The sequence below is a fragment of the Gossypium arboreum genome, chromosome 4 (assembly GCF_025698485.1).
Source record: "Gossypium arboreum isolate Shixiya-1 chromosome 4, ASM2569848v2, whole genome shotgun sequence".
NCBI classification, from domain to species: domain Eukaryota; kingdom Viridiplantae; phylum Streptophyta; class Magnoliopsida; order Malvales; family Malvaceae; genus Gossypium; species Gossypium arboreum.
The window spans coordinates 120,832,808-120,846,444 of NC_069073.1; the positions used below are offsets into that span (position 1 = coordinate 120,832,808).

Here is a 13,637-nt window from a genome sequence, read left to right on the forward strand (position 1 = left end):
AATTGACCCGAGAACCTGTACGGATCAATTGAATTGGACAAAAAAATCGGTTGAATAGGGTGATTGAACTGAACTTTTCTATTTTTTTAAACTTTTTAATGATTTATTTAATTGAACCAAATAAATTGGTGGCTTGACTGATTCAACCACCGATCCAATTCTGATAACATTAGTTTCAGTTTTAGATTTAAAAAAAAAAACCACACAAATAATATTCATAGATAAAAAGGTTTTTTTTTTGGGAAAAAATATAAAAATACGAGATATCAAATTATTTAACTAAATAGATGAAATTATAGAATCTTGCTTATAAATTCTTTGAAAAATTATAAAATTATAAGTTAGTATAATGATAAAATTTATAATTTATTTATGACACTTTTAAATTTATTTTTCAGTATTAATCTTTTCGAGCTTTGTAATTATCCGTTGACGTTATCTTCAAAATTTCATCTCGAGTTCTTCATTTTAAGAATGCCATTTGCCTTGAAACCACATCCAACATATGTTGGTATTTCATTATACATTTTAAGAAGTATATATATATATATATATATACATTTAAAAGATGATAATATGGGTGAAGTGATAAATTTTTAGGAGAGGTTGAAATTAAGTCATATATTTTATAAGAATTAAATTTCACTAAAATATTAATTTATATTTTATAATTTTAAAAGATTAAATCAAATTTTTATCATTTTGAGAGGTAAATTATAATTTTATAAACTTAAAAGGACTTAAAAGCAATTTCTATATTAGGGGCCGCCGCCCCTGTATGGTAAGCTAGTAATAAATGAAATGAATTTTCAAAGAAATACAATTCATGGTACGTTACATAAGGTTTACATAAAATTCAACATTGTTGACTTTCATATATACCGTATTAAGTAAACAATTTATTACTTCTTACAAATAATATTTGGGTTAATTATCTAAAAGTCCCTAGACTATTGTTGAGATTCTAAATTGATCCTAAACTTCAAAACGTTCTAAATTCTAATTGAGTCCTTAAAGTATCAATATTTTATCAATAAAGTATTTTTTTCAATTTAGCCATTAATTTACTAGATCGTGTGGAGCATATTTGGAATGTGTGGCTCAAATTATAAACACATGTATCTCTACTAGAATGACAACTTAAATATAATACGTTCAAAAATTGCAATGCCATTGAAATTAGGAGGATTGATTTGTTTGTAGGTTGAAATATGCTTCTAGTTATTGTGCTCTTTGTACATTTAAGATTTAATCCCTCTATTAAGAGTGAGTAAAACTCGATTTAATTCGAAAAAATTGAAAAAAATTCAAATTTCTAGTTAATCGAATCGAGTTATTTAAGTCAACTTGATTCGAGTTTTGAGTTTCGAGTTTGAGTCGAGTTGAATTTTACAATCGAATAATAGATTGGTGTAAATACCCTTTTGATCCTTGTCAACTTTGAAAATAAGCAAATTGGTTGCTTTCACAACAAAAATTACAAGAACAAAAATAAAATATTTTTAAAAATTCAAATTTTATATTTTTAAAAATTCTAAAATGAATATAAAAAGTTAAAATTTTAAAATGTTCTAAAATAATAATTTTAGGCCCTAATTAATGATTCAAATTTATCATACTCAAGTATTTTATTTTTTTTCAAATATTTATGATTTCAAATTTATGTGTTCTAACATGGAATTAGTTATACCATAACAATATTTTTATTTGACATGTTTAATTTTTTAATTTAACTCGAATAATTTCGCTTGATTCGACTCGACTCAAATTTTATTTCATTCTACTCGATTCGAAAAATTTTCAAATTGAATTAGGATGATAAGATAGGACTCGTGAACTTGATTATCTCGAATTTTTTCACTTGATTCGATCAAACGCTCACCCCTACACTCTACGATTCAGATTTTAAAATTTACATCCAATTATTAACATTGTTAAAATTCATCTATTAAGTTTGTTGGTGTGACATTTTGAAATAAAAATATACTCATTGGATTGCCATAAAAAAATGACTCTACAATGAGCCTTAATTTAACAGTTGAATTTTAACAAGATTAATGATTGGACCTATAATTTTAAATAAAAAATAGAAAGATTAAATTCATTGAAATAAATGTACAGGACTCAATTTTAAATTTATGAATAGTATAAAAACTTAGAGCATATTTTAATTTTGTTTTTAACACATTAGATTCAAGCTATCTATGTAATAAAGACACATATTTACAATGTAATCAATGTATTTTAAATGTTCTTTATACTAGATTTTGAATATAACATTCAAGCTAATAACTAAATGAAAAAGACTTAATTGAGAGGATACTATACTTTAAGAAATCAATTAAAAAGTTTTGAAGGACAGGACTGATTTAAAATCTAAATTATAATTTAAGGACTTTTAGAGAAATTAACCCAACATAATATATTTATTTTAATGAGATTGCATACCAAAAGAAGAAAATTGAAATCTCGATATTTGTTTATGAAAAAGTAAAAAAAATAAATCCTGTTTCTTGCGATCGGCTTAAAACGCCGCCAAGCCATAAAAAGTCCACCTAGGTACGGGAATCACACCGAGCCTAAAACCTAACGACGAACTCCGAAGCAAGTGGTTTGGATAACACACAGCTGGAGACAGGCTGTCACCAACAAAGTTCCACTCACCTATTCCCCTAACTACGTTTCTCATTGTTTCTCTCTCTCCGCATCTTCGCTTTTCTCACTTTACAGCCCAGTTTTAGGGTTTTCTTCGATCTGTTTTTGCTCGATTCCGCATTTCGTCTCTTGACTTCGCCGGATTGTGAATCTCCTCTTTGTAAGCTCTTCGTCGATCTAAATTTCATTGATTTTGGCCTTGTTTAGCTTTTGTATGGTCTGATTGACGTTACTCGTTTGTTTTCTGTTTTTTATGGTTGATTCTTAGGATTTTTTGGTACTTTTAGCTTAATGATTGTACTGCATGCACTGTTGATGGAAATTTGATGTTGATTTGTTTTTGTTTTTGTTTTTGTTTTTTTTTTGTTCGCGAAACGCTTAGATTTGAAGTAGCTGAAAGTGATAATTTTTTGCTTTATTTGAAATAATTTGTAGTTGATGATACACGGAGAGAAGAGAAAAGAGAAGAAAGTTATAGATTTTGTAACTTGTACTTTATAATTATAATTAGAGGGGAAACCATACTTACATGTTCTAGGGTTAATTGCTGAAAGAAAGATCTCCTCTTTTGAATTTTGGTAGCACTGTTCTTGTCTAAGCTCAATGTAATGGAAAACTGTGGAACTTGTTTAGATTTATACTGAGGTTTTATGCCGACGGCTAATGATGTCATGTGTATATATATTTCAGAGTTGTGACTGTAAGGAACTAAGTTACCGGCTTATTCGGTGAACATTTTCTATTTCAAGGATAATGCTCCTTAGTATGCTAACGACTAGGGAGATAAGGTAGTACTAGCGATGTTTATCTTCTTTGTTGTTAAGGGCGTGCATAGGCATATTGTTCACTTTGTGTTAAATATGAATATTGTAAGAGAAAATGAAGCTACTTTGTTGGTGTCTGTTACTTAATAATTTGCTTTGAAGTTTTTTTATAGCCTTTTTCGCTTAGGACTTGCGTGGGTATTTCGATTGAGCATCTGCGTCACCAATGATGCGTTACCGTTGCTTATGTTGTTTTGGAAAGTATTGTCATTCATTGTTGTCTCAGTTGTTTAATTAAGATGACACGTAAGAATTCGTTGTCCTGGTTATATGGTCATTAATCATGATGCATTATTGTTAACTAATGTTGATGTGGAAATTTATGGCCTGTATTTGTCATTGATTGTTGTCTCAAATGTTGAATTAAGATGACAGGCAAGAATTCGTTGTCCTACTCACATAGTGTGCATGTGGCAATAATATTTGTGTACTAACTATAAATGGTATTGTTTTCTTAAATTTTCATAAACCTCTATAAAAGAGACTGGCGTTACATTTTTTATATGGTAACTGGTAACTTGGACGAGTGTGCACAAGTGCAACGTGGCATGTCTGCCTCGTAACGCTTGCATATGGAGTCTATATAATTGGTTTTTATTAGGACTTTCATCAAACACATTTGAAGTACATCTCACGAGAATGTCTTGTGTATTAGGTGAATGAGCGGCTTTGTCTTACTGACTTGTTCTCTGGTCATATGCATCTGAAAGTGTTGCTTTGTTTTTCCTTTTTGATTTTCCTTTTTATAGGTGAAATAGTGTGTGCTTGAATGTGATGGATTTCATCGGGGCTCTCTGCATGCTATATAAATCTTTTTTTTTCTGTTATAGTTTTTCATTCATAGATTTTTTGGTTGCTAGTTGGTTCATTGCTCTTTTCTGTTCCTTCCGCAGGTTCTCGGATCAAATAATTGAAGTCTTGACCTTAAACTTGAAGGTTAGTGGTTGAAACAGCTATCTACATGTGAAATTTGTTAGTTTCGAATCGATTAATGCTTTACATGGATCTGTTAGATTGGCAAGAAGATATATGAGTTCTGTTTGATAATGCTGCTTATTCGTCTTCTCACGCGATTAATCTTAGTATCATCCAGTGTTGGTTCAGTAATAGCTTCTAGAAATAATTCTCAGGAGGTCGCTTGTACATCAGAGGATCCTTTGTATCCATGCTAGCAGAGAGCATGCGTGGAATCTGTGTTTCGGGTAATGCCCCTGACGAGATATTCTGCCGAAGCATTCGGTGTGTTGACAATTTGTCTAGTTGGTCTGTTGGTTCTTCTGGGTTTGGTGTGCATCGGATACACATTTTACTTGCGTTCGCGTGTTCTTAAACAACGTTTTATCCTGCTCAGTTATTTCAGTGGTCCTTGGATCATCCGAATCACGTTCATTTTGTTCACCATTTGGTGGGGTTTCGGCGAAATCATTCGGCTAAATTATCTAAGGAGGCCAGGAAGAGTGTTGAATGTACTTGATTTTAAATGGCAAGAGAACGTCTGCAAATTTTACATTGTTTCGAATCTAGGTTTTGCCGAACCGTGCCTCTTCCTCACTCTCATGTTTCTTCTCCGTGCACCTTTACAGAACATAGACACAGGTATTCTAAGCAGGAAATGGAATGGGAAAACAGCAAGCTGTGTTCTCCTCTTTGCCCTCCCAGTGTTCGTTCTTCAACTATTTCTCATTTTGATTGGACCCGAGTTACGCGAGAATAGGAAAGAGTTACCGCCATATTTCACTAGAACAGCTCGATCGATGCAAAATTCCAATGACATAGCTCTTTGCTCTTACCCTTTACTGAATACTATTCTTCTTGGTCTTTTCACCACCGTCTTGACTGCGTATTTGATTTGGCTCGGAAGACGGATTTTGAAATTGGTTATCAATAAGGGTTTGCAGAAGAGAGTTTATACATTAATTTTCTCGGTCTCGAGTTTACTTCCGTTAAGGGTTCTTTTACTTGGTTTATCTGTTTTATCTAGACCAGAACATTTCCTGTTTGAAGCTCTTGCATTCTCAGCCTTTCTTGTCCTACTATGTTGTGCTGGGGTCTGTATTGTCATACTCGTATACTGTCCGGTCGCTGATTGTCTTGCACTCGGTAATCTTAATGACTTGGAGGCTCGGAGAAGGGTTATTCTCGATGATCAAAATGACACCGCATCCCTTATCGCTAATCAGACTCATCTTGATGAAAGCATTGGAATCAGCCCAGAGCGGAATTCTGATGCTTCTACTAAACGCGGATCGATTTCTTTTCGGACTTTCATACGAGATGAACCCTCGTCCGGGCCATTTGTGGAACTGAGCCTCTTTTCTCCTAGCCGAGATGAAAACCCACCCGGGTCACCTCCTCCTGTGGGTTGGCCAATGATGTCTTCTCCTACACATGTTCATGGACCCTAGCAAAGAAAAAAAAGAGTAGGCAAGGAAACTGAGTAGTTGTGGTGAATATCAATTTTGTGGTAAAGAAAAAAAAAAAACTGATTGTAAAGGGTTTAGCTTTCAATAAGGATTTTTATTCTTGGGTTGTTTTTTCTTTTTAATTTAGATATGGTTTTTGTTTGAAGAAATTTATAATCACCCGTTTCCTTTTTCTTCTCTTCTTTTATATGCGTCCATTAAAATTGTTGTTTATTACAGTTTTAATGTTAATATTCTGTGTTTGATAAAGAGTTCAATATTTTTGGTTAAAGAGGTATATATACGCCCTTGAAATTCTGTAAAAAAATCAATTAAATTAATTAATCTCTATGTTAAAAAATTTAAAAGTTTTTTTAAATTGTAAAATATTATTATATAAAAATATTAAATAAAATTAAAAATAAAAAGAAACAAAATTAAGAAAAATTATGTGTCATGGTGAATATTTAAGATAAGTAGATAGAGATATCTATTTATCAATAATGTTAAATTGATATTTTTAAAATATAACATTTTAATATCTTTCTATTTTTAATAATATTAAAACATTTAAACTTTTATTCAAAACTATAAAAGATAATTTTTTAAAAAAATCATAAAATAAAGTAAATACTAAATGATATATTAATTTTTATTTTATTTCAATAAAAATTAAAATTACTAATAAATAAAAGAAAAGACAGCGCTAGGAAAGTTCCATGTTCAAAAGCAGACAGCTTTTCATAAGATTCGACGACTGATCTTTCCAGTCAACGACGATGGAAGGCAATTTTGAACCAATTGAAATAAAATATATAAAATATATAAATTATGTAAATTTTAGTTATTTTATTTTATAATTTTTAAATTTTCAAATTTAAAATAAATTAATTATTAATATCATTAAAATTCTTTTAATAATATTTAAGCTATTTTTTTATTATTAAAATAGATTTGTTGATTGATCAAATGGTTTACTTTGGACTATTTTTTTATGTCAAATCAGTTTAATTTGATTCAATTAATATTAAAATATAAATAATAAATATTAATATTTTAATATTTTATTAATTTATTAATTTATATAAAAAATTTACTCATTGTATTAGACAAAATTGAACTAAAATTTTAAATCGAGTTTGTGTTGACCAATAAATACTTATAAGTAATGTTGTTTGAATCGAATCGAATTGGTTAAGGTATCGGTTCAAAGAATGACTTTGAATTAGACCTATCCATGAGTCGGGTACTCCTCCTGGTTCGGTAGGCACAACTCAAATTGAGCCGAGCATGAATAAATATTTTTGTACCTCAAGTCGGCTCGAATTCAATTTAAATAATAAAAATATTATTAAATTTAAATTTAATCATATAAATATATAAATATATAAATATATTAAAACAAGTTTTTTGAGCGAGGATGACCAAAAATGGGGACCAAGCTTAAAATTTTTTTTGTTATCGAGCCTCGACCTAACTTAGCCTATGAACAAATTACTTTAAACTAGTTAAACCAAAAATCAATATAAACCAATTGAACCGATTTAAATAATTAATTTAATCAAGTTTCTGTTTTTATTTTTAAAAATTTTATTTTGTTTAATAAATTAGTCCGGCCAATAAATTAATTATTTGATCGATTTAATCATTAATTCAATTTAAAAAACATTGTTTTTTTAACACACAATAGTTGTGTTGTCTTTCACGTGTGGTGTCGGAGCATGCTTCGTGTGCCCGCCTAGTGCCTACTATTATATTCTACTCTCATTAAATAAATATTTACATTTTTTATTTTAAAAAATTGCTTAATATATTAGTAGTACGCCAAAACCCTAATAAAGCTTCGCCGTTCCATTTTATATAAAAACCAAAAACCATCAACGAAAAACAAACGCTTTGATTTTGAAAAAAAAAACAACCTCAAAAACCCTAATTCGGAAAAAAGAATCAAAAGCAATGGCCTCATTCGAGCAAGCACCGCCTGGTGATTCGAAAGCTGGGGAGAAGATCTTCAAGACCAAGTGTGCTCAGTGTCATACCGTCGATAAAGGCGCCGGTCACAAGCAAGGTTGGCTTCTCTCGGATCTGTTTCTTTTTTTTTTTTTTAATGTGGAGTCTCGATTGATGTCGAATTTCTTGATTTTGTGTGGTTTTTTTTTAATTAATTAACTGTTTCTATCAGTTTGTTTATATATAGTCTTTTTCTTTCACGTCGTTTTCGTATATGTTTCCTCTTGGTTTTTATCTTTTTAATTAATTTTTTTGGTAAAAAAATTATTTGATCTTGCTTGTTCTTTCGGATTCAATAATGGTTTTTATTTGGTTTGGTTAAATATAGCTTTAAAATTTAAAAAGGATGTGTAAGTTCCTTGAATACTTAGATTTGCATTGAAACTAGATGGTTTTGACCTGAACCCGAAAGCCTGATCCGATCTGTCAAATCGAATTTAAACCTGATTTGATCATAAAAAGTTGAAAACCTGAATCATCCATCAGAGTCCTGATTATGATTTGGAAAGTTAAATCCGAAATTTACTTGGATCTGATCTGACCTAAAACCAATCCAAAAGGACTAATCTGCACAAAATTTTCCATAACTAAAGCAATTTGAAGTTTTAATTTTGAATACTTTTAAAAGTTTAATGAATAATAAGTTGAGATCTTTTTAAAAAATTGCAGGGCCAAATTTGAATGGGCTTTTCGGAAGGCAGTCCGGGACAACACCGGGATACTCGTACTCCGCTGCTAACAAAAATATGGCTGTGATTTGGGGAGAGAATACTTTGTATGACTACTTGCTTAATCCTAAGAAGGTATGTGCAAGTCTTGTGTATTTTTTTAGTATAAAGTTTATGACTTTTGCTCGCTATTGTAAGCTTGTAAATGTGTCCTGTTTTCTAAATATCGAATCTAGTACACGAAAGTTCTCCTATTTACTTGTCTTATGAACTGTTTGTCTGTTAAACAATCAGTTCCTTTTTTGGTCTAAACTCTAAACCCGGGGTATCCACTATTCACATTGAACTTAAGATTAATCCATTGTCCGGTCAAGAGCTTTTTTAAGGTAAAGCTCTCTCAAAAAATGCATTTCCCAGAGTTGAACATGTGTTCTTACTCTTATGGGGATGAAGCTGGTGTATCGACTAGTTCTGTAGGATAGGATTGGGGTAGTTGTGTGCTAACTATTGTCGAGCCTAGTTAATATTGATTGCCTTGTGGGTGGGCATTACATTATCTGGGCTACCGATTGATCATTGCCTCCATTAATGAAAGATTACATGGGTGGCACAAAGGATACAAAGTGGTGAGAATGTTATTTAAGTACAAAGGATGAGTATGCCGTGGGTTCTGAGAAATCAGCTCCTTTTGTCTAGCAACAAGGTTTATTTCTTATGAGATCGTTCCCATGTGGTAGTAGGTCCTTGTTTTGGGAACATATGCCTTCTATATTTTTATCTGATTATCGATAATTGCATTGCGTTGGCTATTAGTATTGTTACGTGTGCTGTTTGCATTTCGGTGCGAGTATGAAGTAGATATATATATTAATTGTTGAATGGGTTGTTGGTATATTTTGTTTGTGCAGTACATTCCCGGGACAAAGATGGTTTTCCCCGGATTGAAGAAGCCGCAAGATCGTGCCGACCTGATTGCATACCTGAAGGAATCAACCGCCTGATTCGTCTCTGGTTTTATTAATTTCACCTATATTTTGGAACTGTGACAAAATGAAGAATTTTGATCAATGATGTATTTTTATTACATGGAAAAAAAAAAAACCATTCTTGAAATAAAGTTAAACCTTGAAAACAACTCCAAAGATAATTGGAGTTGAAAATGATTTTTGTTAAGACTAAAATCTCTTGATGATGAGGAATTTGATTATTTCATTTATCCCCCTGTAGTTGCTGTTGTGGTATCTTAATTCTTAACCTGAAACTTTTTACATTACATGATGGTTTATTTGAAGATGTTCAAGCCTTTCCACTTGGTCTTTGGAATGTTGATTTAAAATTTGATACTTTTATCCTGTTGATCCAAAATGTATATGTTAGTATATATATTTTATAGTTAGTTTTTGGTTAAATATGCTATAAGTTTTGTACTTTTCATGGATTTAGAATTTAGTCTTATTTATCAGATTTTAAAATTATGGTTCACTGGTCAACTTCAGTGAATTTAAATTTAAAAGAAGAATTTTTTATTTTAAAATTTTTGAAGTGAAAGTTGAGGATTAAATTTTAAATGTTGAACAGTGTAGGAGCTAAAGCACATTTTAACCAGAGTTTTTTACATAAGAGAAAAATTAAAAATTAATTTATCTCAAATTTAAAATGTTTTATAAGAATATCACAAGGAATGTATCTTAATAAAGCATGATGTAGAATGTTGGATGTAATTTAAGGAAACAGGGTAACTTTTAATTGTTTTGAAAAACAGGATGCATTTTCTCTCTAATTGTAATAGGCATATACATGGATTAACAATTAAAATATATTTTTAATTTTTAAAAAGTTAATTAATTATTAACGTGACATATGCATGATTGCTCAGTGAATATTATATTTAAAAGTCAGCAAGGTGAAAATATTTTAATACAATATTTTAGTTTCTACCCTTTTTACTTAATCCTTAGTTTTTTTACGACAATCAGTACTTTAAAAAAAAATATTTTTTGGTGACCAAAATGGAAATAAGAATATAATTTAGTTTGTATAGTTAATCAGTAGTTAAAAATTTAACGATTGGGTAACTAAACTGAAAGCACCTTAAAGTTGAATGACAAAATCGCTAGGGCCCAAAATAAAAGCCCCCTGAAAGTTAAATGACCAACTAGATAGTTTACCTTATATTCTATTAGTATAATAATAAATTTAGTCCTTAAAATTTTACACATTGTGTCAAATTGGTATTGTTTAACAAATTTAACCCACAAACATTTACATATTCTATAATTTTGGTCTTGATTTAACAAATTTAGTTTGTAACATTTACATATTCTGTCTAACAACACAAAATATATATAAACATTAAGCACTAAATTTATTATTATACCAATCAAAATTATATATAATTAACAGAAAACCATGATTAATTTTCCTTAATTAGTTGTTTATTTTAAAATTGAAAGATTAAATTGTTTTAATTTTTTTAAGAAGAATCAATTTGCTCATAGATATTAAACATTTTTACCAAAAAAAAAATTAAATCCACCATTTACACATAATAAATTAATAACGATTTTAAATAATTATATTAAATTTAAATATATGTTAAATTCAACCATCAAAACTATTTTAAGAGATGAGATGATGATTATGGCAAGACGCACACAACACAAAGAAAACCCTTCCGTTGGATAATTCTACTCATAAAAACAACGTATAAATTGCTAGCTATATATTGCTGCTACAAAGCTATAATAATATATAATAAACAACAAATATATCTGGCAGTAAACTGTAAGTTGCTGCTAATAGCCAAATTTCTTTTTTTCTAGTTTTGAGGGAAAAAAAAAGACGAAATTTTAAGCTAAAACTATTTCAGGTGGAGTTTCAGTTCCTTCATGCTCTTGTTCTTCATCAGTTCCAGTATTTTCCCTTTGTTCATCTTCTTCTATTTCATTTGACTCTTCATCAACTGTTGGTACTGGTACTGACAGTGTTTTTTGCTTCATCTCTGTGGCTTTGCCCCATAGCACCACATATACTCCACATACTATCATTAATCCCCCTATGATACTGTTGATTTCCCAGGAAAAAAGAGAAAGAATTAGAAACTAAAACACCATTTGCAGCTAAGTTATTCGAGATTCGGTCTTATTTTGCCACCATTGTATCTATATCCATAATATAATTACTATGTTAGTGCTATAAGAATATAATAAAATAGTAAAGCAAATATGACATAATATACCTTCCTAAATGCAGCTTTTCATCGAGTAACAAAGATCCCACAATAGCAACAAGCACAAGCCCCAGTGGATTAAATATAGCTGCATACAATGGTCCCTTCAACTTAACAGCCCATGATAGCAAGAGCACTCATGTTAAATTTCCCCCCAAAAGAAAAACCCAACATGTAGCCATTAACATACCACAAAAGCAACAGCTAAAAGCCTAACATTCCACCCAAGCTTCCATTGATTCCAATCCCTCACAGTACAAACTAAATACAATGCTCCTTGTACTGATCCCATCAAACACATCAAAGCAGTGCTTCAATACAAGTAAGGGAACCCCACATTCATTTTAGCCTAACAAAGTTCAAAAGTTAAGTACGAAAAAAGACCATGTAAGTAGAGTGAAATTGATGAAATAGGAAAAGTAAAAGAGCCTAAGTTTTACCTGAATGATCAACCACAAAGAGAAAGAAATGCAACTCAAAAGACCGAAAACAGCACCGATAGCGAAGTGACCAGTGCCATGATATGAAGATCCAAGACCTACTTCTTGATGGTGATGATGCTTTAAAAGGTTTACATTTGTTGACCAGATGTTTATGTCCATACCTTTGTAAAATGTGAATACCATTGCTCCACCTATTCCTATTAATGTCCCAAACACTTTGGCTTTCCCTGCATTTGTTATTATCGCCAGTTTCTCCATCCTGTTATCATAATTAACTTTGTTTCAATACATGTAAAAACTAGAACTCTCAACAAAGTCAGAACAAAAACTAGAGATAAAATCCAACATAAACACCAGGAACCCAATAACACACCCATTGAAGCATCCAACGAAAACAAAAAATCAAAATCAACCAAGAGTTAAGAAGTGTACTTGAAACAAATGGCCAAAATAAAAGTAAAGGCTGGAGCAAGGTTGACCACGGCTGCAACAAATGTTGCAGATGTATGCACCAAGCTTTCTAGGTACAAGTTTTGAACCAATGATCCTCAGTAAAATACCTTTACAATTATCTTAAAACAAACAGATTTTTGTATATATACATATATACACATATAAATTTAAGTTAAACATACCCAAATAATCCACAAAGAAATGCTTGAAGGAGTACTTTTCTACTAATTTTCTTCAAGCTCTCCCTGTAAAAAAAAACACAAAACACAAAAAAAAAAAAAAAAACAACTGATAAAAGAACAACTGAAAACAAAAAAGATTAAGCTTTAACTTTTCAAAAATAAGAGCAAGCAGAACCATGATAACAGCGGGGAACATGAATCTATAAGCCACAATAACCCTTGAACTCATCCCGTCATTAGCAGCCAACTTATACATTACATTAATACCAGCAAATATAATCTGTACCAATACCATTAACAATGCCGGCTTTATGCTAAGAAAAATATTCCCCATTTTATGTATAAAACCTCAATAGTATGGTATGAAACCTCAATAGTATGAAAACCAAACAAAGAAAAAAAACACAGAAATCTTTGTTGGTTTGTTCTTGTTTTCTCCTCTCCTTTTATAGAGGAGAACCCAAAATTAAAAATTAAAAAAAAAAATTATTCAAATAAGGTAGAAAATATTGTTTTAATTAGTAAATATGATATTTTATTATAAATATATAGGGTAAACTATAACTAATGTCACTAAATTAATGGTGATTGAATTTTGATTCGTAAAATTATAACAACAATGGTATAAATGCAAAAGTATACAATATAATAAAATGATCTATTTTAGATATGAAATAATATTTAGAATTTACTTGGTTATTCATAAAATCAATTATAAAATTTATAATATATGTAATTAAAATTAATTATCTTTTATAAATTTAAAAATTA

General features: G+C 30.3%; 3 protein-coding genes across 5 annotated transcripts; 2 read left to right on the forward strand and 1 right to left on the reverse strand.

Annotated features, from left to right (window-relative positions):
• Positions 1-2,543: 2,543 nt before the first annotated feature.
• Positions 2,544-6,151, forward strand: LOC108460658 (uncharacterized). Of its 3 annotated transcripts, none has more exons than XM_017760235.2 (3): positions 2,544-2,815; positions 4,373-4,415; positions 4,610-6,151. In XM_017760235.2, exon 3 carries the CDS (start codon positions 4,685-4,687, stop codon positions 5,882-5,884), a length of 1,200 nt encoding a protein of 399 aa, XP_017615724.1. In that variant the 5' UTR covers positions 2,544-2,815; positions 4,373-4,415; positions 4,610-4,684; the 3' UTR covers positions 5,885-6,151. The 3 variants fall into 3 exon arrangements, with proteins under 3 accessions (XP_017615724.1, XP_017615723.1, XP_052882583.1); XM_053026623.1 differs by lacking the exon at positions 2,544-2,815 and adding an exon at positions 4,092-4,134; XM_017760234.2 differs by having other exon boundaries at positions 4,373-6,151.
• A 1,539-nt stretch (positions 6,152-7,690) lies between these two features.
• Positions 7,691-9,775, forward strand: LOC108458280 (cytochrome c). The gene is made up of 3 exons (XM_017757615.2): positions 7,691-7,949; positions 8,561-8,694; positions 9,468-9,775. The coding sequence occupies exons 1-3, from the start codon at positions 7,838-7,840 to the stop codon at positions 9,558-9,560; spliced, it is 339 nt and encodes a 112-aa protein (XP_017613104.1). The 5' UTR covers positions 7,691-7,837; the 3' UTR covers positions 9,561-9,775.
• Positions 9,776-11,231: 1,456 nt separating this feature from the next.
• LOC108459121 (WAT1-related protein At1g25270-like) lies at positions 11,232-13,200 on the reverse strand. The gene is made up of 6 exons (XM_053026824.1): positions 13,016-13,200; positions 12,867-12,929; positions 12,229-12,490; positions 12,006-12,099; positions 11,798-11,924; positions 11,232-11,622 (listed from the first exon to the last, which is right to left on the reverse strand). Exons 1-6 carry the CDS (start codon positions 13,198-13,200, stop codon positions 11,409-11,411), a joined length of 945 nt encoding a protein of 314 aa, XP_052882784.1. The 3' UTR covers positions 11,232-11,408.
• Positions 13,201-13,637: the final 437 nt, after the last annotated feature.

Coding starts and splice junctions, on each gene's coding strand:
- LOC108460658 (XM_017760234.2), top strand. CDS start 4,685: ATGCCCCTGACGAGATATTCTGCCGAAGCATTCGGTGTGTTGACAATT.
- LOC108458280 (XM_017757615.2), top strand. CDS start 7,838: ATGGCCTCATTCGAGCAAGCACCGCCTGGTGATTCGAAAGCTGGGGAG. Junction 7,950..8,560: donor AGGCGCCGGTCACAAGCAAG/GTTGGCTTCTCT, acceptor AAAAAATTGCAG/GGCCAAATTTGAATGGGCTT. Junction 8,695..9,467: donor ACTTGCTTAATCCTAAGAAG/GTATGTGCAAGT, acceptor TTGTTTGTGCAG/TACATTCCCGGGACAAAGAT.
- LOC108459121 (XM_053026824.1), bottom strand. CDS start 13,200: ATGGGGAATATTTTTCTTAGCATAAAGCCGGCATTGTTAATGGTATTG. Junction 12,491..12,866: donor TTTCTTTGTGGATTATTTGG/GTATGTTTAACT, acceptor TTATGATAACAG/GATGGAGAAACTGGCGATAA. Junction 11,925..12,005: donor AATGGAAGCTTGGGTGGAAT/GTTAGGCTTTTA, acceptor ATTTAACATGAG/TGCTCTTGCTATCATGGGCT.